General features: G+C 46.8%; 1 protein-coding gene across 1 annotated transcript; it reads right to left on the bottom strand.

The window, feature by feature from the left end:
* Nucleotides 1-710: 710 nt before the first annotated feature.
* On the bottom strand, nucleotides 711-22,747 carry LOC121663989 (solute carrier family 23 member 1-like). The gene is made up of 12 exons (XM_042026937.1): nucleotides 22,665-22,747; nucleotides 18,968-19,117; nucleotides 17,533-17,690; nucleotides 14,321-14,480; nucleotides 12,856-13,037; nucleotides 9,365-9,485; nucleotides 8,868-9,024; nucleotides 8,429-8,682; nucleotides 5,230-5,394; nucleotides 4,322-4,430; nucleotides 3,196-3,291; nucleotides 711-2,035 (listed from the first exon to the last, which is right to left on the bottom strand). Exons 1-12 carry the CDS (start codon nucleotides 22,716-22,718, stop codon nucleotides 1,767-1,769), a joined length of 1,875 nt encoding a protein of 624 aa, XP_041882871.1. The 5' UTR covers nucleotides 22,719-22,747; the 3' UTR covers nucleotides 711-1,766.
* Nucleotides 22,748-22,894: the final 147 nt, after the last annotated feature.

The raw sequence follows: 22,894 nt of genomic DNA, 5'->3' as shown, positions 1-22,894 counted from the left end.
GGGGATGATGAAGATACCAGAGCTGAGATGCCTGGGACTGGTCCTATCTAAAATCTGCCATGGTAGAGGCAGGGTCAGATATACTTCAAGTACAAATAATTTTTTTTTCTCTCAAAGACATAATGCCACAATCATCAATAGAGGCATTCCAGTCTGCCCATAACACCAAACTATTTATACCATAATGTTTCTTCCTTTAAGATTCAAACACTCACACAATTGATCTATTCAGGCTTCATTCCCACACAAAGCAAAAAACCCCAGTATATCCCTTACCAATAAACAAGCCACCTACTGCTACAGCTGTGGTATGGGACCAAGGAACAGGGCTGCAATATGTCTGTCATAGAAACCCACCAGTTTTGTTCTACCTTGAGACAAGACAGCAAAAGGGCCATCGTATCTTGGCCTTCAGCTGTCCAATGGAGGGTACAGAAAAGTAGGGTCAGATTCTTCTCAGAGAAGAACAGTGAAAGGACAAGAGGCAACAGACAAGAGGTGAAGCATTAGGAATTCCAGTTAGACACAAGGAAAACCACTTTACACCATGGGGGTGGGCAGACCTGGAAGAGGCTGCCCAAAAAGGCCATGGCTCTCCATCCATAGCTCAATGGGACACAGTCCTCTGCAACCTGGCCTAACAGGACCATCTCTGACCAGGGCCTGGCCCAGATAACCTCCAGAGGTCCCTTCCAACCTGAGAAATACCATTACAGTGTACATTTTATTTATTATACTTACAAAAAAGGAAGTTATAAATCTCAATGAAGGAAACACAAGCTTATGCTACAGCAACAATGTTATTACACACCACCAGAAACCAGGACCACGTGTGATCACACTGCATGTGGCCATACAGATTGAGGCTGTTTCTGCTAATAGGGAATAGGACCAATAATCTGCACACCTGTTTTCCAGAGAAGTGCTTGTCACCCCACCAGACCAAACAGGTACAGCAAGGGTACACAGGACATAGCAGTAGCATAGGGATGTGCAAGATTGTGAGCAGAAATGTTTTCTCCTTTAGATTTGATGAGGATTCCTTCATCTTTGTAGGGTTGGCTGCCCTACAGGAAACTGGCTTGCCTGAGACTCCTCCCAGCACTCCAGGTGGGATACATTTCAGTGAAGCTGGGTTTTTCTGTTAGGTCAAGAACCTAAGTAAGGTCTCCAGAGCCCTTTGTGGTCTAAGGCAGAAGAGACAGGTTCAGAAGAAAATCCATCCCATTAACTTGAAATGCCTCTCTTACAATAACATTCATTTGGCTGACTAAATTATGGGAATATGGAATGAGATGAATCATGACCTAGAGGTGCCTGCTCCTTCCCCTTGGCTAGGATGAGGTATAAAACATGAGGTGAGAGGTGAGTGTTGCTTTAAGGTGCTGGGGATTAACCCTGGCCCAAGGGATGCCTGAGAGTAGCACAGGGCCCATATCAGGGATGCCTTCTCCATTGGCTCCTTAGGGTGCCCAAGGGTCAGTGCAAGGAAGGAAACAGAACATCTTTCCTAGGCATTTCTTGGGCTTTGGTGTCCCCCGAAGAGGGACTAGGTTCTTCCTAGAAGTGGGCAGGCAGGAAGAGAGAAGAAAAATTGACTTCCTCAAGGTCACCAGTGGTACAGTGGGCAGAGCTGGGAAGAGGAAGACATTATCCTTCTCCTGTTCCCCCCTCTAACAGCTGCCAGCTCATGCTCAGATGATGGGGGCTGCAGACACAGTTTCAGACCTCTGTTTCTGAGATGAGTTCACTTGCAGGCCAGGTGCTTATATCCTTGTATCAGCACCAATCTCAGAGTTTCTTTCTAAGCTTGCTTTAACACTGTTTTTCTGTCCAACAGCCTTCAGTTCATCCATTCTCTTGTCAGGAGAAAGTCTTTTGGGGCAAGCAGGGAGATAGCGAAACCAAGAGACGTTGCAGTATTTGGTGCCTATGCCGAAGGGAAGATCATAGACCTTGGAAACAAGCTGAGAGCTCTCCATCCCTCCCTCATGGCTTTGCTTCCACGCCAGGAGCCCCCGCTCCTCCTGTGTTCCTGCAACAGCAAAAGGGAGATTGTTGTGTTTAGAACAGTAGGTGTTCAAGCACAGGGCTGCTTTGTGTGCCTCACACCCACTGCTCAAATCCCAGCAGACCCAGCACAAAATACAAATCCCTTCTACTTAAACCCTTCTAGCTCCAAAGGTCTTTACAAATAGTCACTAATGAGCTTCCAGACAATACCCCTTTTCCTGCAACAGCTTCCAGATAAGCAGTCTTCTCCACTGCTTTCCATGGGAATCATAGATACCAAGACAAGTTTTCACCTGCCACGGGGGATCCAAGAACTGTTCAAAGGGGAGGTTCATACAGTGCTGGGAAAGCAAGGCTGGATGTTAACTGCCCAGACACTTCAGAGTGCATTTAGCTAGCAATTACTAGTCAGTCACAGGTATTTACCCTAGCCAAAGGAATTCCTAAGTGCCTGTAACTGCTGTGGCAGCAAAGTCCCTCTTAGGAAAGGGAGTGAGCACACCTGTAAATTCTGCCCAGAGGAACTGAAGATTGAGGGCTACAGGAAAATTAATGAGCCAAAGGGAGATTGGCTTTCCGAGAAGCCTCAGACAGTAACAGAATCTGGTTAACAGAGTGTCCTTCCTTCCTGTTCTTTTCCTGTAGCAGAAGGGAGGGTTCCCTCTCCTATTCTTGTGCCCTCCCTCCCCATGCTCAATGAAAATCCAAGGCTCTTTGCTGCCTGTGGGGGCCAGCTGCAGGTGGCCTGTCTTTGGTCACCAGCCTTTCCTACTGGTTTCCACTGCTGTGGCTTTAGTTCAGCCTCAGTTTTAGCAGCTCCCCTAAGGAGGCACATGTTGGCTCCTTCCACTTCAGAGGGCTTTCCTCTCTCCTTTTAACTAGCAACATGGTTCTAGGCTGGCATTTTCCCTGAAAGACATATTTGCCAAATAAACCTTTTCCTCAGCCTGGGATGTTCCTGACAAATTATTCAGTTTTTAATAAGCTGCTGTTTTCCAGCCAGAGACCATTTCAGTGATGTCTCCTGTTCCTCACCCCTCTCTGGGAGGAGTGCAGTCACACGGTGTTTCATGGTTGCTAGCACAACTCCTATCCATAGAACAGGAGTCATGAAGACAAAAAATGCCAGGGAACAAACCCTAGGACAGGCATAAACTAGCAGCCCATTTCAGCAAATCCTACCTGGAATGGTGTTGTCCAGGATAAAGCCCAGAAGTCCACCTACAAACATGCCAGTGGTGAGAAGCACCAGGATCACTTGGTCAAGCTGGATGATTCCTAGCAGAAAAATAAAGCTTTAGATAGTGGTGCAGGGAGACACAAGTTTTATCAGCAACATTCCCAGTGCCAAGAGGCTGCAAGCTGCATGCTTGCTTGGACTAGACTTGCAAATCCCAAAGCAGAGCGTAAGATTTGGCAGTGGAAGGGAAAATGATCTCGCAGCCAATTTCAGACCTACAGTTTTATTCTACAGGATTATTCACAGACCCACAGTGGGCAGGAGATGACTCATAAATACATTAAGAGCCTGTTAACAGTGCAGACCACAGCACTGTCTGAGAAAAAGCCACCTTCTGCTCCAAACACATGCTGCACCTCCACAACATAACACCTAACAGTTCCCTACAGGAGCATGAGCTTCAGTTCCCAAAGAAATATGGGTATATTTAGCATGGGATTGCACCACAAGCTCATCAGGTGTGATGTTTCCCCTTGAGGGCTAAGGGCCATGAGCAAAGCCCAGTGGCACTGAGCATTCTGATAGACCATCTATAGAGCTCTTTAATCAGCCCACCCAGCTCACCACATAGACTTTAAGAGAGGACACTCTGGCCTTTGTGATGAAGACATTAATCATACATGACACAGTGAAGGGGCAGATGTTGGAGAACTGGAAATTTCAATAAAATGAACTTGATGGAATTTAGTAGAGGAGTATGCTCTTGTGTTTTGGAAGTCCAGCATTTTATTGTGTAGGAGCACATAAGAAAGCCTCATTCATCAAGAACCTTGACCAAGATTCAGTCCTGGAGTATTCTCTTGCCCCACCCCAGGAATGTGTCCCAGGGAAGTGCTCTGCAATCCTTAGCCCAAGAAGAATCTGCTGAGGTGCAGTCACTGACCAAAAGCAGATTTCTGCATCAGAGCTCTGCATCAAAGCAAAAGACAAAAACAGCCCTCACAGAAAGAAACAGGCAAAGCACAGGTTTCAGTGTTTTATCAGGAAAAACTGTTTTTAAAGACTTCTCTGGATCAGCCTTTCCTTAAATTTTATACTACAGAAAATGCTTCTGATGTCACTTCTTACCTGTTTCCAGCAGTGTGCTATTTTTGCTTGCCCAGTTGGGAATTGTGAGGCCAGCAAATACAGAAAATCCAAAGATAAAGATGTTTCTTGAGGAGTTCATATCTGTGTACTGCACAGAGAAATTTCATACATTACCATGCATAAAATTGTGGATTACTGTTGTGTTCATGTGACATGGTGGGATGGAAACACTGCAATCAGGAGTGGACCCAGCCCTGGTGCTGCTGGGGCATTTGTGATCCTGCAGTCTCCAGTGCCAGCCGGCCCTGCCCTAACCAGGGAGCCCTCTGCAATTTAGCCCCTCTGGGTACAGCCCCTTATCTTTACCTGAGGAATTGCCAACATAAATATTGTGGTTATAGCTGGCACAGTCTGGTAAGAATCTGACTTGAAACTGTGGGTCTTGTGTGCAGTTTTGGGCACCACAATATAAGATATAAAGCTATTAGAGAGTGTCCAAAGGAGGGCCACAAGGACAGTGAAGGGCTTTGAGGGGAAGCCGTATGAGGTCACTTGGCCTGGAGGAAACTGAGGAGAGACCTCACTGCAGTCTGCAGCCTCCTCATGAGGGGAAGAGGAGGGGCAGGTACTGATCTCTTCACTCTCATGACCTGTGACAGCAAACAGCATGAAGCTGAGTCAAGGGAGGCTTAAGTTGGATATTAGGAAAAAACTTTTCACCCAGAGGGTGGTTTGGCACTGGAACAGGCTCCCCAGGGCAGTGGTCACAGAATGGTCACAGAGTGGCCTGACAGAGCTCAAGAAGTGTTTGAACAATGTTCTCAGGCACAGGGTGTGACTCTTGGGGTGTCCTGCTTAGGCCCAGGAGTTGGACTCAGCATATTCTCTGTTTCAATGAAATTAAGTCCCCTTCAGCACGGATGAAAACGTGCTCACACAGCTGTTACCTGTAAATTGGAAATCCCCACTGCCGTGATAACTCCGAACATCACAAGGAACATGCCTCCAATCACAGGGATAGGAATGCTGGCAAGTATTGCCCCAATTTTCCCAAAGACGCCACTCAGGAGCATGGCACAGGCACCAGCAATGATCACCATTCGACTCCCTACCTGGGGCAAGAGGAAGAGGAGGCAAGTCACGCACCAACCGGCAGAGAAAGGTGAGGGGTGGCAGGCTCCAGTGCCAACCTGTCAGGCAGGGGTTGCAGCTCTGGCCCTAGCACTCCATGGCATGTTCAGGAACAGGTTTGGATGAAGCTGCTGGTGGGCTGGGATGCTGACACTGAATGGGAAGCATCAGTATTTGTGCACCATAAATATTTACAATGAAAGGCACTCTGAGAGCACCATACCTATTTACTCAGTGTTATCCTCTCTCTTACTGTTGACAGGACTTCAGCAGTTTGCTATTAAACTGAAATTAAAAAGTTAAATTAAGAGCACAGTAATCCCCACTTGTTCTTGCTTGTTCTTGCTCTAGCCTACAAATATCTTGGCATATATACAAGCCTGGCACTGCAACCCCCCAGTCAATTCACTAGACAATTCTTCCACCAGCATTTAGATTGTCATCTAAAAGTGGCCTTCAATGAGGTATCCCACAATGATCCCTCCATTCCTTGGAGACCAAGATTTTGGAGACCTGAGCTGGCTGGCTGATCCATCCTTATGTCTGGGATCTGATAGATTCTTTCTATGGTCAAGAAATAAGAAGTGAGGAAGTCTCTCGGTCTGTCTGAACTGGAACACTATCTCATCACCCATCTATCTTCAGTAAAACCATTTTTTTCCCTCATTTTTCCCCTAGGAAGAGTCAGGGTGGCCTTTTCTTGGTTGAGCACTACAACAAAGATGGGATGAAGCACCAAGCCATGCCCTTCATTCATATCCATTACCTGTATGTAACTGTTTCCTATATGATTAGGAAAGAAAAAGAGTATCTGCCAAACAAAGGGTTGAAAGAGACGTTTATATGGAAAGTGAAAAGAAAAGCAGCAATATTTGTTAAACTTCCAATTCAAGATACACCTTGCCCACACCAAAACTTGGACTGCCTAAACAATCATGCTAAACTTGCAGCATTTGTGTCGGGGAAACTGTAATCTTCTGCAAACATTAAATTAAATTAAATATTTTAATCCCTCCTTTTAAATATCTGAAGAATGTCTAATTACGGGACAAGCTTCCTGTGAATGCTTTCAACAAAAACATTCTCAGTTAACTAGTAGTGCCTCTTTTAAAGTATTTCTTAAGCACGTCCCTTTAAAATATTTTAAGTCTTTCTTGATTGTGAAAGATAAATTAAGATTTGGTGTGGAGTTTCAAAAGCATGCATTGCCTTCAGGTGGGCTTTTTATATTCTTTGGCTTAAAACCTTGGGACACTATTACCATCTAAATGTTAATTAATAAAAGCCAACAGATCTATTTGTTCCAGGATTAGAACAAAGATTCAGATTCTCAATTTGCTAAAATGTTGAATTACCATGTATATGGAGTTGGCTTTAAAGGAAAAAGACCTAATCCAGTGATAGCACTGAGACCATCTTCTGCTAAAACCACTAGTTTATAGAGTTTGTTTCAACTATGTCAGGAAAACAATAAAATCAGTTCTCTTTCTTAAGGTTGAAGAATCTGCAGGGTTCTCCACAATATGTGGCGATTCTGAGGCCTTTATCTCTCTAAAATCCTCCTTTTCTTGGAAAGGAGTGCTCAGTACTGGCATACTGGGTCTGATCAAGCAGTTTAAATATTGGTGCCTGGTGCCATGTAAGATGTTGCATCTTGGCAGCTTCTAGCAGCTTCTCCTTGACTTATCTGTCAGCCCCTGTATGTATCTGAGATCTCCAAAGACTCCTCAGCTGGTGCTGGACATCTCTGTTTAAGAAGAGGAAACAAGTCCCTTGTGTTTCCATTTGTCATGGAAAAACATGTTTCCCACATAAAAAAGAAATTAAATCTGCCTTGTGCTCTCAGCACCCCCATATGTCTCAACCAGAGTGTTCACACTGATTTAAATTGACTGAGATGACACTCATTTTCAGGTCATTTAAGTGTGGACAGAGTGAGCAGAAGTGGGATCCAAGGGAAATATCTGTCCTGAATTGGGAAGGATGGCATGTCCATGTGGAGGACTTAGCGTACGTTGTGAGAATACATGTCCTATAATCTGGTAATTATGAATCTGGGCAGCATCCCATACATACAGTGCAGCACACATGAGGAAAGACTTGGCTCAGGTAAATGGTTCGTATGCACAGACTTCCTAGCGACAAGGTACAAGTGGTGACAGGCTAAACTGGACTCCATGCAGACATCCAGACAGCCCTTGGTACTTGAGGCAGCCACCTCAGCCAAACACTAACACTGCAATGTGAGAAAAAAGGTTATTGTGAGTGAGGTTTATAAAATCCAGTGAAATAAGCAATATTATAGAGTGGAAGCTGTATGTTAAATTCTACATTTATTTACTGACTCACAGCTCTTCTGGCATGACATTGCTTATTTGGCAATGATTTGAAAATGTTGTCCAGTTAGCAGCTAGATGTCTATCAGCCTATCCTCTGGCTGCAAAGCTTAGTGAAAATCTATGATCTGATTTTCATGCTTATCTCTGGAAATTTCTTTCCCTTATAAGAGCAATTAATACACTCAAGGAACTCACAAAACTTTATAGAGACATAAAAAACCAAACCTTTGCTATCCCATTTTATAACCCCAAAGAAATAGTCTACCTTTCACATGATTGACATTCTTGGGTTATAAAAGTTGTGGACTTTGAAGCCCTATTAAATATTCTCCCTTTCACTTTCTCTTCTCTCCTCTCCTCTCCTTTCCCTCTCCCTCTCCTCTCCTGTCCAGGTTAGCTCAGATGTAGCATGCTCTCTTCAGCCTCACCTAGGCCAGGTGCTACGAGTGAGTGCACTAATTCCCTATGCAGACCAGATGCAGAGAAAGGGAAGCATTGCCCACCTCTGTTAAGTCATTCTTAGTGCTGTTGAGCTGGCCACCAGTGTGCCAGGGCACAATTTTCCAGCGTGCCTTTCGGGAGATGGGCTAAGACCACTCTCAGGTCCAGCACACACTCATGTGCACCACTGTCCTGTACACACACCACCACAGCCGCCTGCTGCAGCGAGGCTCACCTTGGTGATGCCCAGGGCCCCCACGTTCTCGCTGTAGGATGTGGTGCCGCTGCCCGTGCCCCAGGCCCCAGCCAGGAGGCAGCCGATGCCCTCCACCCCGATCCCGCGGCTGATGGCGTGCTTCGGCGGCGGCGGGGCCCCGCACAGGCGGGCACAGGCGTAGTAATCTCCCACGGACTCCAGCATGGAGGAAATCACCCCGGCTAAGATGCCAAAGATCCCGGCCAGGCTCACCGTTGGCGTTCCCCACTGGCCTGCAAGTAAAGAGCTCGGCTCAGGTGGGTGGGGCACATTTGCCCTGAATCTGCTGCGGGGGAAGAAGAACAGCAGGAATGCCCGTGGGTGTTTGCCTGATTTCTGACATTTCATCTCCCCCTGGTAATCAGAAGTGGAGGTGCAAGCAGGAGCAGGCAGGATGGGGAAGCGGGGGCAGCGGTACCTGGGTAAGGCAGCCGAAACCAGGGAGCCTGTGACAGAACGTCCCCACGGGTGTCTGTCCGGGCCTGGTGGCCGTAGGCAGTGGGGGCCGCAGGGAGGACGCTGGTCACTGTCAGCGCGTAGCAGAGCAGCCAGCTCAGGGAGAGCCCCAGCAGCACCTGCCCATCACAAGCACCAGTGGGGTCTGGTTAGAGTAAGGCTGTGTCTTCAGCACGGCTGGAGTGGACAAGGTGTCTCCCTGCCCGACCCTTTTCCCTGCACACGGAATGGAGGCAAAGACGCAGCAGGGGCTCCTGGTGGCCCTTCCTTCTTCTCTCCCTCCCTCCCTCCCAATGATCAAGGCCATGGGGAACCTTTTCCCCTCTGCCTCTTGCCACCCAGGCTCGGCTGGGAAGTGCTAACTCATCTGGACACGAGTGGAAAGAGCCCAGGCAGCCCGTGGTGGGTGAGGCCAGTCCCCCCATCACAATCCCCCGGTATCCAGGAACCCCAACCTACCGGGAAGATCTGGAAGAGGTAGATTGGAGAGAAGTGGAACTTCTTGCCTCTCTGGTAAGATGGCAGTGGCACAGCGACATTTTTCAGGTACTGAGAGAACAGAACTATGAAAAAAATAGTCCTAGAAAGAGGGAAAATGAGACCATAAATGAAGTGGGTGCCCAGCTGCTGTCCCCACATTAAGTGAAGACCTGCTACCCAAGAGCCCAGGACTTCAGAGGACCCATAAAAACAGGCTCTCAGCAGCAGAGGGTGGCTCCCCACTTCACCAAGCCAGAGGTGGAACAAGCTTTCCATCATAATCTACTGATAGCTCCTGCACATTTGCAATTATCTCTTTTCTCCTTATTATTTCAAGACTGACACCCCAGGTAGTGCATCAATGAGTATGACACAGTTGCAGAAAGGTTAAAAATGATTCCTAAGTAAAAGAAAGACCTGACAGACATGCAAGGTTCAGGTCCTGCCTGTATAATTCAGATACACTAGAAATACAGGATTTATTGTTTCCTGATTTTAGGTTTACCTATGCTGCTTTTCAAGGGGCAAAAAGATCCTGTGACACAGAGTAAAAGAAAAGGATTTGGTTTGGCTGTGCAAATCCCTGTTTCAAAAGAAAAAAACTTAGTGGGACTGTGGGGCTGTACATGGTGCCCACAGAGCCCTCCCAGCCAGCCGAGAAGGGGAGAGCACGGCCCTATGTCTGCAAGGGCTGCATGATGGAGGGGCCCTCCAAGGCAAGGTACTCCCATGTGCCCCCAGCAGCACCTGGGGCTCATGCTGGTGGAAGTAACTGCAGGTGCAGCTCCTCTCCCATCCCTTCTGTAGGACACACCTGTGAACAGCAGCACATCTGGGTGCACTCACAGCCTGCCCCCCATGCCTTTTACCCAGAAAGGCCAACCAGATGAAGCTGGAGGCTACCACATATGGAGAGAGGTCAGGGACTGGGCATCCCATTTCAGTTGCTGAGCTGGTAGAAGACCATGGACATTTCCTGTGTTAGCCAGGCCTCTGAAGGGCTCCTCATTATTTTATAACAAATCTAAATTTTGTACATTGAGTGAATTAATCTGGATAGGATTTGGTGAGAAATCAATTGTACCAGCTGAAGTGCACTGACAGTGTTTTCCACATGTGAAAAGCTGACGAACTGTAGGTGCAATATTCAGGGACAGGCAGAATTCCAACAGTGCAAAGAAAATGCTGTCCTCGGTTCTCTGCAAAGATACTCCACAACATACAGCCAGAGGTTATCTATCCATCAGAATTCAAAGCACTGGATAACTGGAGGCAGAAAGTCTGAGGAGGAACTGGTTCCCATTCATGGTTTCTAATGCTACAGATCCCAGGGAGACTGTGTGAGCACACATTTTGTGCATTTGCATGAACAAAGGTGCTCAGCAGCCTTACAACTCACTGCAGAACCCTCATCTGTCTCAGGGAGGTGTCACTGCTTATTATTCAGGTTGCCTGACACAATCTAGTAGCAAACTCTATTTTCAGTTGCTTATAGTTCTACCTAACTTTACCCATTCAGGATGAAAATTTCCATGGGAAACATCTGCCTCAGGCCAAATATTTTTGGAAAAATATATATCAAACCTATTTCAAAGAGTGACGTTCAGGAAATAGACATAGCATATAGCCTGCATGGAAAAGGTCATTTTGCCTTGAGCAGTAACAAGATCTCCTTATGACCTGGAGCAGAAATCTGAGATTTAGTAGAACTTGTTCTTTGGGGAAAAGGATATTGATGTTTCTCACAAAAATCTGCTCAGGTATGCTCAGTCTGCAACAATGACTCCAGGTTCCAAGCAGTCAGCAGAAACATCTCAGGCTTTCGCATTTGCAGACCATAAAGATTCTGAGCCTTCTGAGTATGTCCAGGCCTTGCCCAGTGATTAACTGTATGTGCACCATCACCAGCGAGTAAGTCACCACACACTAGAGGAGTTTCTTGTGGCAACAATGGGGACCTTCCATCACAAGAACTCTGGGATGTGGTGGGGCTGAACACAAGCCTGAGACCACATGGCTCCTGTTTTCCTCTTTCTCCATCCCTGCTCTCCCTCTTTCACTAATGACATCCACAGAGTATGGAGAAGGCAGCAAAAGAGGACACATCTGGGATGGCTCAGAGCACAATGACCAGGCTGGGGCTAAGGTGTCTGAGTCAGGAAAGAATGGATTGGGATTATCACAGGTAGAAGATGGGACACAAAGGAACAGGACAGAAAAGGTGACTTGGGCTGAGAGTAGGGACACAGGCTGAAGGACTGGGACCCCATTAATGGAGTGGCACAGTTGGGCGAAGAGTCAAGCATGAATCTGAGCTTAGGAGCTAGTGGCTGGAGAAGAGCAGCAGAGAAAGGAGATAGTCCAGGCAAGGACATACAGTTTGAAGAGGAAAATTCACACTGGCTAAGCAAAGGGGTTAGGACAAATCACCAGAGCTGGAGAACAGGACAACAAGCCAGGGATATGATGGGAGAAACACTGGTGAAAAGACAGCTAGGTTTTGAGCAGGGCTTGGAATTGTACGGGGTGCTGGTAGAAGAGACCAGATAGGTGAGGAACTGGGGGTGGAAAAGAGGGGTGGCTTTTGGGGTCTGGGAGGGCAGGTGCAGGGAGGAGAAGAGACCAGGAGAGAAGTGTACTGGCGCATGTCCTCCCAACAGCGTGCTGTCTTTCAAGGGCTACAATCAAGCCTGTGTCTCGAGTCCTCAAAATCAGCTCTGAAAGCACCAGTAAATAATGGGAGCCCACAGAGAAGTTAACAACTTACTCCTGTTGCATGCTATCCCATGCTGAAGTCTAAATTAGGGAGCTGAAGGTGCCAAGTCTGCAAGGCAACCACACAGTGGCATTTCTCCTTTTTTAACTCATTTCTGAAATACCAAGGAAATTCTGCTGCAGTCTACACTCGTGCACAAGGGCAGGCACACAAATGTCCCTGCAAGAGCACTCACTGCTGCAAAGCTACATGTGCAAATAGACCTTTCCAGAGCCCCCCAGGCCCTCTCTGGAGAGAACAATTGCTCCTATTCATGTGAAGACAATATATAAAGCACCAGCTATTTCAACATAGAATACCTAACTCTGAGTGCTCAACTTTGTCATTTTAGGATGTCTTTTCAACTTAAATAACGGGTGCGTAAGACAGTGTGTGTAGACAACTGTGACAGAGACTGCACACATGTGGGAAAGGCTTGTATCTCTACTGACCTATGAACTTTGGATTTTCACAAAAATCAGGGGTTTTAACTCATTTTTGGGTTTTGCTGTGTTGCTGAGGGCTTTAGCCTTCTGGGGGTTGGAGGAGAATGACTATGCCACGTGGCTGCCTTGCACAAGCCTGTCACATGTCAGTGCTCAACAAATAAACCTTGAGCCCAGGGGAATTCCACTACAGACGGCGACACTTGGTTTCATATTAGAGGCAGGTGATTTGTGTACTCTCAGCTTTCCCACAGAGATGTGAGACTTACATGAATGCTACACCCCAGTGCTGCCCAGCCATATCCCCAGCTGACTCAAACAGAGGTAGTGCAACCAAGGTGATGGTGGGGGCAATCGTCAGGGGGCCGATGAACCTCATCAGAAATCCAATCAGGCCAGAAAATCCAACGAAGATTTGAAAGCAGGAAGCTACAATGATAGTTCCTTGCACCTAGGAAAATGGAGGATAAAAACAGAGGTTGGAAGGAGCTCCAGCTGTTGAGCCTTTTCTTCATGTTAGTGCAAATCCAGCATGAGAGCCAGGCTCAGTCTCCAGTGACAGACTGGCATAGAGGCCTCCTGCTGACAACAGTAAAATCTGGCTGAGAATTACATGTGGGAAGGACCACCAAAGCAGCAGCACAGCAACTGCCTCTTTGGCTGATGGATTTAGTCCTCACCAGGGCTAATTTTGTTCCAGAGATCACCTCCTCCCCATCCTCTTGGGCCACCCAAGCATGCACCACCTGCCCTGCACTCTCCTGCCTCCTCGTCCAAGGCAGGGGAAAAGCTCTTGCCCAAAAACAGGAGCAGGGCCATGGTCTCTACTGATCTCCCTTTTGGGAAGGGCTTGGGTCTCTTCAGCACACTGGTGGGGCAAGTGACTCATTACAGCCTCTTTATTTTCCAGAGTATCAGTTTCGCTCCGGGAACACATTTATCACCCTGAACTTCCCAGTGTTTGACAATCACTGACAAGGAGCCAGCAATTACATTCTGAAATGTCAGCTTCAGGCAGGGGTGAGGCTGCTCTCTGCCTTCTCAGATTTGGTGATAAGCCCAGGTTGGGACATCTGTGGTGCTGAGCACCTTCCTTTCCCCAGCTCCAAAAGGAAGAGAAACACAGGGGCTGGGTGAATGAAAGGAGATGTCAGCCATGCCCTTGTGATAAATTTATGTGTATCAGTAGAGAGCAACCTGTGCTGCACAGCAAAATCCTTTGTGAGCTTTCAACACTTTACAAGTGGTTTGGAAAGCACACCAACAAATGGATCAATAGAGGCAAATTTAGTCACTTGCTCTGATAAAGGCAATCAATGTAGAATAAGGCATTCCTCCTCCCTTCTGATTACCTAAGAATGCCCTTTTCCTTAATATTTACAGTAGGTTTTGCCCTGCTTTTTTTTTTTTTTTAAACTAGGTTTCCTGTGCTCAGACAGGGTTCTTTCCTTGAAAATATCTTCCCTCCCTTGCTTCTTCAAGGCTAACCATGCTTCACACAGAACGGATCTGACTGGACCAGTGGAGACTGCAGGGACCATAAACCACATGAGGAAGCCTGCATGTCCCCTGTTCAGCAGCTTTTTTGATGCTTAGGAAGCTGCAACAGCATGAGGGCCAAGGTTCATTGGGGATAGAAGTTTCTCCAGCTGTGGTGGTCATGACATGGTCAGGCACTTTACTGAAAGCAAACAGCCCTGATACAAAGCAGGTGCCACTGAAAAGGTAATATACCTCTCGCATCCGTGTCTGCCAGACTTGGACAAATTCTGGTGAAGAGGCATTGACCAGGGTGGCATTCTGTGTCCAGGCAGGACACTTCCAAGTGGGAAGAGACAGCATTGCCAAGGTGGGGGCCAGGAATGTGAAAGTCCCTCCTTGAATAATAGGCAGCCTAGAAGGAGAGCAGAGGGAAAAAATGACAAGTGAGAATGATAGAAACTCAGCTCCATGTGGGTGAGAGAAAGGAAAGCTAAATAAATTTAAAAATCAGTCTGTCCATGGCCTCTGACATTATCTTTTGAAATGTTGTGGCAGGTCACCATCACTGACCATGGGTAGGAATTACTGCCCATTGCATGCAAGAGCAGTGACATGGGGGAAGAGCTGAGGTTCAAATACCAGCAAAGGAGGGGCACATCGGTGCTACAGTCCAACCCTGCTACCCTTTGTTAAGGAAAAAGCAGTCCTCCTAATGGCCAATGAGACCACAGACCTGCACAGAGTAGAAAAACCAAAGGAAAAATCTGGAGGAGGGAAAACCACCAAGGAATAAAGATGGTGAGACACTGAAGAAAAGCTCAGCATCACTCTTGCCAATATCCAGTTGCTTCCTCTGTCCCCTTTGGCTGTTTCGGTTTTCTTCACAGTCTGCTCATGAACACAAGGACATGCACTAACTATTTTCCATGTCACAATGATCATGTCTGAGGGTGATAGAAAATGTGACTTGGCTTTTAGTACCAGGGTTTTAATGCCAATTCCTCTTCTGCATTTCCACTGAAACTAGAAAGAAAACCTGCATGGAGGGGTCTGTGGGCACTGACTGGATGAGACCATGGCTCTCCCCCCACACCACATGCCTCCTGGCTTAGAGTATCTTTCCCTCTGGGAATCCCTCAGGCTGGCAAGGAGCTTGCATCTGCAGAGGAGCTCAGCACCAGCTTCATGCAGAAATTTATACAGCAAAGCAATGCTCCTTTGAGCTACACCAGCCTTTTCTCTTTCCATGCTCAAAGAAATGAAGACAGAGACCTAAAAGGCCTGACTGGCTCCTCAAAGCCCCACACAATTTTGCCCCCATTGCAGAGCAAGTTTTTTTAACCATTCCTCTAGTGTGCTTGAAAAATCCTAAGCTGCCTGAGGGCTGGCACAGCAGTCCTGAAACAGCCAAGGGAAACCTCCAAGGTGCCTGTGTTTCCTCCGTATAGGAAGCACCCCTAGGAGGAACCCCAAAGCAACCTCTCCTTGTGCCAGGAGCTCTCATGGCACCTGCTCAGACAAGCCATGGGACAGCAATTTGCAATTCATGTGAGTGATTTTGCACAGCTTTCCCTGAAACAGAGACATTTCTACAGTTCTTGAAAACAAGAGATGGCGCAGCTGTAACAGCACCGTGTCTCTGTCACCTAAAAAAATATTTTTATCAGTCATGCACAACTGAAGCACTGTCAAAGCTTTGAAATAATTTTGCTGGGCAAGGCACAAGAAACAAACAAAAAAAACCAGAGAAGGCTCAGGGTCATGACTTAGAATCTAACAATAGATTTATAGTTCCTGCAGTGTTGGTCCTTAAGCTATTTCACAGCCAGTGTTGGCATGGGTGGGCTCAGTGTTGACATGGGTAGGCTCAGAGGAAAATGGGGTGCCAAAGTGATGCTTATGGGGCACACTGAACTCTTTTCTATGGGGTTTGCAAGAGGGAAAGCTGCAGAATTAGGGAAGGCAATATTATGTTTTGATAATCAATACATGATGTCCAAGCATTTACTAAGCAAGGCTCACCACAACGGCAAGTGACCTGTGTCTCCCCTCAGAAGCCTCTGATAGTGGCTCTGGTGACTGTCTGGGACCCCCTGCTGCTTTTTCATGCTGTGTAACATGACTGAGCTGCAGGTTGCAGTGGGTCAGCTTCTCCCTTGGCTATTGCATCATGAATATCCTCATGCCTTATAGCTGGGGTCAGCAACAAGGCAATTGTACCCTCAGCACGGCAGAAGCCATTCAAGTTTATCCCATGGGAACAACTCCTTACCATTTAATTTGATCTATAGTACCTCAATTAGCTATTCAGCCATGCGAGAGAGAGGCTCCCTGCTCCTCTTTCATCCTCAGCTACCAATAGACCAGGGGACATCACAGCTCTCAGGAATTCACCGAGGCGTTTGGAGGGTGCCTGGGAGAACACAGAACTCCTGATTTGCACCAGCAGCAATGGTCATGCACCCCAGCCTTAATTTAGCTGAAGAACCAGTTTCTCTGTTTTTTGTGGTCAGGGTGCCCCTCCTTCCTCCACTAATCCTGTAACAATGTAGGAGGGGAGCACCCTCCAGGAAGTTTGTCTACAGACACTTCTTAAGACAGAGATAGAAAAGTTTCAGTAATGAATTAAGCAGAAGGGGTAAAAACATTTTGTGGAGCTGACAGTTGACCAGTGATTTGATGGCAGAAGTTTTAACCAGAGTCCTTCAGATTCAGAAGCCAAAGAATGTGTAATTTTTGTCTTTAAAGCAACAAACACAGGTTCCCACCATACTGGAGTTAAAAACAGCCTGTGGAAGGAGAGAGGAAGCCCAGAGTTATGACAAGGGGAACAGAAGAAATTTTTCAAGGTCAGCAAAGATACAGGGTCTTTCTGGAAAGAGGGAATGCTTACAGTCATCTCTCTCATTAAATGCTTCATTTTCTGGGTACTGAATGGCAACTCCATGCTCATCTCACTGCTGACTGCCCATCAGCAAAGGATTTACCTTTTATGCCACAAATCCCTGAGCATGGGAAGTGGCACCACCTAACAGGATGTGCTGTTGAGCTCGTCCCTAAGTGGTGGCAGGTGGACTTCAATTTCTCCTAATTATCCCCTCCCCTAGAGTTTCCTGTAGAATCTGTGCTCTCTTGACCCTGGGTCCAAATCAGAAGGCTCCTGCCTTATCTGGAGGATTGCTGGAGTAAGGAGCAAGCAGGTACTTTTTACTGCATGTTGCAATGCTCTATTATTTTGAGGACAGATTCCTTAAAGGCCCGACAAAAGGTATATGAAGTATCAGGAGATGCAAAATTCAGAACAGCAAGGTAGCCCTGTAAAGCTCTCAGCAGTTTCATGGTGCTTTGGCATGGGCCCTGATTGCCCAAGGGTAACAAACAACTCTCACTGATAAACTTTACAACAAGGTGATGGCCTAGCACACAGTAATTGCTCACATTCCCAGTTCTTGCATTTGGCCTACCTGACTCCAAAGAGGACTTGCAGCAGGGTGCAAATTCCTGAGACAAAGAAGATGGTGCTGATCAGGTGGCTCTGGGTCAGTAGATCATGCTGGAGGCAAAGCCCTTCGGACAGGATCAGCGGGACGGCTACAAGACCTCCCATGGCTGTCAAGAAGTGCTAGGAGCCACAGAGAAAGACTGGGTGAAGAAGGACACAGAACTGGCTCTATATTATTACCATGTTGTTGAGAGAACTCACAGATTTGTGCTTGGGCAATACCAGTATTACCCATTCTCTCTCTTTTTTTTTTGGCAGCTTTAATGCTCCGTTAGGGGCTGTTCCAAAGCACCTACAAGAATTGCAATGCACCCGCTGAAATGTCTCCTCCTTTACATGTCCAAAGACTTGTTGTAGTGCTCTGGCCACTGTCAGACACAACCAGTTTATCCCCAGCACCTGCAGACAAAGCTGTTGGACATAGTTTTCCAGGAAGCTGGGGACATCCCAAGGTACAGGGAGAGAGCAATCAGGCAAAGTGAATGCAAATATTTCAGTCCGTCTTATTTACACCACAAAGGATGGCGTAAAAAGTTGGGAATTTGGAGCTACATGTTCTTTGCCCTCAGTAGCTTTTCTCACAGTGCAGTTATGGATAACCATAAAAAGTGAGTGCCAAAGAATGGAAGAATTTGGCCTTGTATTTGTCAGAAGAGTCACAGACATATTTCTATAATGACCTGTAGTTAATGACTAAATCTGAAAATAATTTTTCACACTTCTTTTTGTTTTAATTATTAACCTTTTTTGGTCACTCTCACTTTGGAGCACAGGACTGCAGTGGTGGAACTGGTGGCACTCAGAAACTCACTGTATTCATTAGAAGCATGCTTTATTAAAATTATGATGCAGATGTGTTGGGTTGATGCACTCTAGATTTCCCTTTAAGGAAACAAAGTACAAAATTCTACCAACCTCCAAGCACAGTCCATCATTATCTTAATGACTCTGAGGTCTCTTTTTCCCCCAGGCTCCCTACCTGGCCATGGCATTGGTGGCACTGGGTCATTTAACACACCTGGGCACAGACCAGCCAAAACAGTGTGTGCCTTTCTGCTGAGGTTTTGTTGCCATGGGAAGGCTGAAGTTCAGAAGCATTTGGCTACCTTCAGCCAAGGTACCCAACATGTTTGTATTAACTATATGACACACGGCCCCAGGACTCTGCCTGACCATTTACACTTCAAAGGGTGCAATGTAGCTGTGGGCACAATGATAACACTCAGTGCTCAGGATGTGGACCAAAGGACTTGAGCTCACTGAGATCCACCCTCACAGCTCCAGTCAAGACCAGTGAAGGTAAAGCACTCCCAAATTCAGGTTTCACCCCAATCAACTGGCTGAACAGCCATGTAACTTTTACCTACTCCCAGCCTCCACCTTCTTCCCCATCTCACCTGAATGCCCAGCAAGATGCACAGATACCAGGGAGGCACATCTATGACAGTGTAGCCAAGCTTGATCCCACTGGGGCCAGTGCCCCCACCTTCCTCTGGGCCCCAGGCAGCACAAGCTGATGAGGAACAGCAGTGGCTCCCATCTTCATCCTGGACAACAGGAGAAACACTTCGTTAGCCACAGCCCGGCCCTGCAGATGCCCAGCAGCTGCCTCTCTTGCAGCTACACTCCACATCCGGCAGGAACACCTCCTATGTAGCTTTCAACAATGCCACAATATTAAAAAAAATAATATTATGGAGGGGAAATTAAAATAGAGGCACAAAACACATATGGAAAATTTTTGTATGCACTAGTGTGTCTAGGCCTCAAGAAACAGTAGAGGGTGTCTCAATCTCAAAGGGACATCTGGACAAAGTGCATTAGTATCATTAAAATCTAGCTAAGGATGAAGAAACTGCAACCAGAAGCAAGAAAGAGTGTGCAATGGGTTCATCAGTGAAAGCTGCACTGTCCTCTGGTCTCTCTCCCTCCCAGCAGTTCCACCCAAACAGCATTTTTGATGAAATAAGCTAAAACACCTGGCTGCCACTAATTACTGAGTAGAAACACATTTTATATTTCACTTCCTTGGTCTTCTCCTTCCAATCTCCTTATGCTCACCCTTACCAGTGTTCCATCTTGATAAAGACACCTGCCTTTTGTCTTATTAGAAAACCCTGCTCCTACAGAGGAACTGAGTGAAACACAGAGACACCAGTAGATGGGAAATCCAAGCATCCATGCCAAAGGAGCTGACTGAAATTGCTACCCAGGAAGGCTCGGTCTCCTCCCAGGCAGCCAGAAGCCCCAGGGCTTCCCAGGGAGCTGTATGCCTTGCAGAGTTTACTTACATAAAGGTGCACTTTGCCAAGGAAAGCAAAGTATGGCTTTGCTTCATTTGCAACAGCTTTTAAGTTAAGTAAATGCTCCTGGTTGTTCACTCCTCCTTCCAGCCCACCCTGACCCCTGTGCGCACACACACTCACACAAGTGGGGTGGAGAGAGGCTGCCTGGGAAACTGCAACACTTAGAGCCAGATGCAAAAGCTAATTAAGATCCCAAAGCATTTGTTTCATCAACCCATCTCCAACCAGCAAGTCCTCAGCATGCTGGCAGCAGAGGGCTTTTCTGGGCTGACATGCCCTGCTCTGTCACGCAGGGACAGAAACCTGCTGTCTGGAGAAGCTCAACCAGTTTGCCTGCACCAAACTTCTTTTTGTTTTTTTATCCAAGTCCTGTGGGAACACGAAGACACCAAAATGCCCAACACAGCAAAGTGTCTGCAGAAACACTCCTGGCCTACCTACTGATGGAGGCAAACAGGTAGTGCTGTGGTCAGGGAACGGGGATAAAATTAATGTTGCGTTCTGTTGTAAATTTTGCAGGTGTGGCAGATTAACACCAAATTCATTTGCCTGACACCTCCAGGTTTCCATTCTCTTGGCTGAGCCTCCAAAGTCCCATTTTAGATCACGCTGCTGAAAACAGGTCGTGTAATCCCTAGGACTCCAGACCCTAATATTGTTATTGATCTGAACTGTCGTGTGAGGGGTGGGAAACTCAGGTTGTAAGGGTATAATTGCTCATTAATTTCTTTGTTCAAGGTCCCTCCCCAGAGGCATGCAGCTCAAGCTGTTTCTACTGCAGTACCACTCAAATAAACTACCTTAATCAACTCAAAGCCCGAGACTCTGCTATGGGATACCTAGGGTAGAGAAGCCTCTTTAACAACATAATGTATTTATCCAGCCTAGGCAAACCGGGAGCATTACAAATACTTCAAAATAGATAGGTGACAGCAGAGTTAATTCAAACGGGACTCGAGCATGAACTTCAAGAGCAAAAGGTGTTCCTTAATAACTCCCTGTGCAGACATTTTCATTTCAGAACAAGAGAGCCTGAGCCATGGATTAACAAATGTACAGCAAGGTACTTAAGACTGCCCATGCATGGGGTTATTTGGGGACAACTCCTGAGTAACACAATAGGTAGACAAATGCTAAGCTAGGCAGACAGCAGTAAGCTCTTTTCTTTTCATTGCAATTTTCCCCATATTAACCAGGAGGCATATTCCAGCCAGGCAGAGCCTGTGCCAGTAACAGCCCTGCATGATCATCACATGAGGGCCTGACCCTACCCAGGAGCTGGAGGGGAGCAAGCAGGGCTCAGCAGGAAAAGAATGGAGTGGAGATAACAGGATGAGACAGGGACTCAAACCAAAATGCAGGAGGTATCATCTTAAAATCAGAAAACATTATTTTGCTGTGACAGTGACCAAACACTACACAGGTTGCTTAGAGAGGTTGTGGATTCTCCACCCTTAGAGATATTAAAAACTGTTTAGACACAGTCCTAGGCAGCTGGCTCTGGGCAACCCTGCTTGAGCAGGGGGTTTGGAGAAGGTGACCTCCAGAGTTGCATTCCGACCTCAGCCAGCCTGTGATGCTGAGATGCTGTCAGGAGGACAAAGCAGGAGAAGTCTGGAGCAGGGAAGGGAAACCACTATTGGGGGTTCTCAGCCCAGCTGCTCCCATGAATTCAGGGGACCAGTACGTCTTCCATGTGCCTCAGGCTCCAGACACAGCACGAGGGCCCTCAATTGCATCTTAAGTAAGTGCATCAGGAAGGCAGTCAGGAACTGAACTGCTTGAACCACAGGTAAAAGACCTTTGTCTTCTACCTTCTTTAGGATGATTCAGACCATAAGAATTCACAAGTCTGATACGTGTTACGGAAGAACAAATTGAAATTGAGAGCCTGTTAAAAATAAGGAAAGAAAACTCTGACTGGCTCTGAGCACTTCCCTGAGGCTCTGCTCACAGCTGGCACAACACCTTCACTGCACATAGCAAACTCACTGAGGGCTACCCAAGAAATGTGTGATTTGTACACTAGGAGGTTAAATGCTTCCTCCAAGGTAGCATAGACAGGTGGTCTGTACCAAGGTAGTGAGATGGTTGCAGGACCCCACTCCTTCACACCTGCTGACAGGAAATAAGCAAAGTTTTTAGTTTCTAATGGAGGTGACCCCTGCTGTGGGATAGGAAAGGGGCTTCCATGCCCCAGGACCTTGCTTCACGGCTGTTATAGCTAGCAGCATTCTCAGTGTACCCCACACCCCTGCACTGGTACATCATTTACAGCTTTTACTACACTGCTATAATTCTCCAGGGTGCCCTCCACAGCTGACACCCAAATCCCTTCTTCACCCACCTTTCTGACAATTCGCCTCACTGGAAATAGGTCCAGAAGACAAAGAAACACGGTATTTACTAGGCTAAATTTCTATTATAATTTTTCTAATTAATACATAAAATGCTTTACCCAGGAACACAGCCAGAAGCTCACTTGCTTTTCAGTACAGATACACTTGCACTGCCATTAATCTACATTATCATTTTAGAAATAATGGAGAGTAAAGAAGTTAAAAGAGTGCCAGAGAGTAGAAAGTATGCTGGGTCTGCAGCAGCAGCAGAGGCTGTAGTGAGGAAATCATTCCTGTCAATAAGATTCTTGTCAGTTAAGAGCCAAGACAGAAGTTAAGCACACACCAGAATTATTGCAGCAGCCCGAGCCCCCGGCTTTCCCTTTCTTCTCCTTTCACAGGGCTTGCACCTGTTTATGCAAGAATTCCCCTTCAGAGAGCAGACTCACCACAAAGCTGGAGTTATCTAGCCCGTTGAGATCTTTGTCTGAGGAGGGGGTCATGCCTTCCACTTGCCTTCACCGACTGCCTTGAAAAAGAACCAGTCAGAAGAGGAAAGCCTCCCAAATTCCCACTCCGTCCAGTCAAAACCACTCTAAAAGAAACAGGGTGAGAAGATGCAGAAGCTGGATTTCAGGACCCAAACAGCGCTCAGTCCTAGCTATTCATGTGAGCTGTA

This window comes from Corvus kubaryi, unplaced genomic scaffold (assembly GCF_017639235.1).
Source record: "Corvus kubaryi isolate FWS band 111438036 unplaced genomic scaffold, C.kubaryi_AGA036_p1.0 129, whole genome shotgun sequence".
Lineage (NCBI taxonomy): Eukaryota > Metazoa > Chordata > Aves > Passeriformes > Corvidae > Corvus > Corvus kubaryi.
Note: the sequence above shows the minus strand (reverse complement) of the source record. Positions and strands in the feature narration are given on the sequence as shown.

What these genes read in the sequence shown, in the direction of transcription:
- LOC121663989 (XM_042026937.1), bottom strand. Translation starts at nt 22,718, where the DNA reads ATGACCCCCTCCTCAGACAAAGATCTCAACGGGCTAGATAACTCCAGC. An exon ending in TAGATAACTCCAGCTTTGTG is followed by an intron (nt 19,118 to 22,664) that starts GTGAGTCTGCTC and finishes CCTGTTGTCCAG; the next exon opens with GATGAAGATGGGAGCCACTG. An exon ending in TAGCACACTGCTGGAAACAG is followed by an intron (nt 3,292 to 4,321) that starts GTAAGAAGTGAC and finishes TTTTTCTGCTAG; the next exon opens with GAATCATCCAGCTTGACCAA.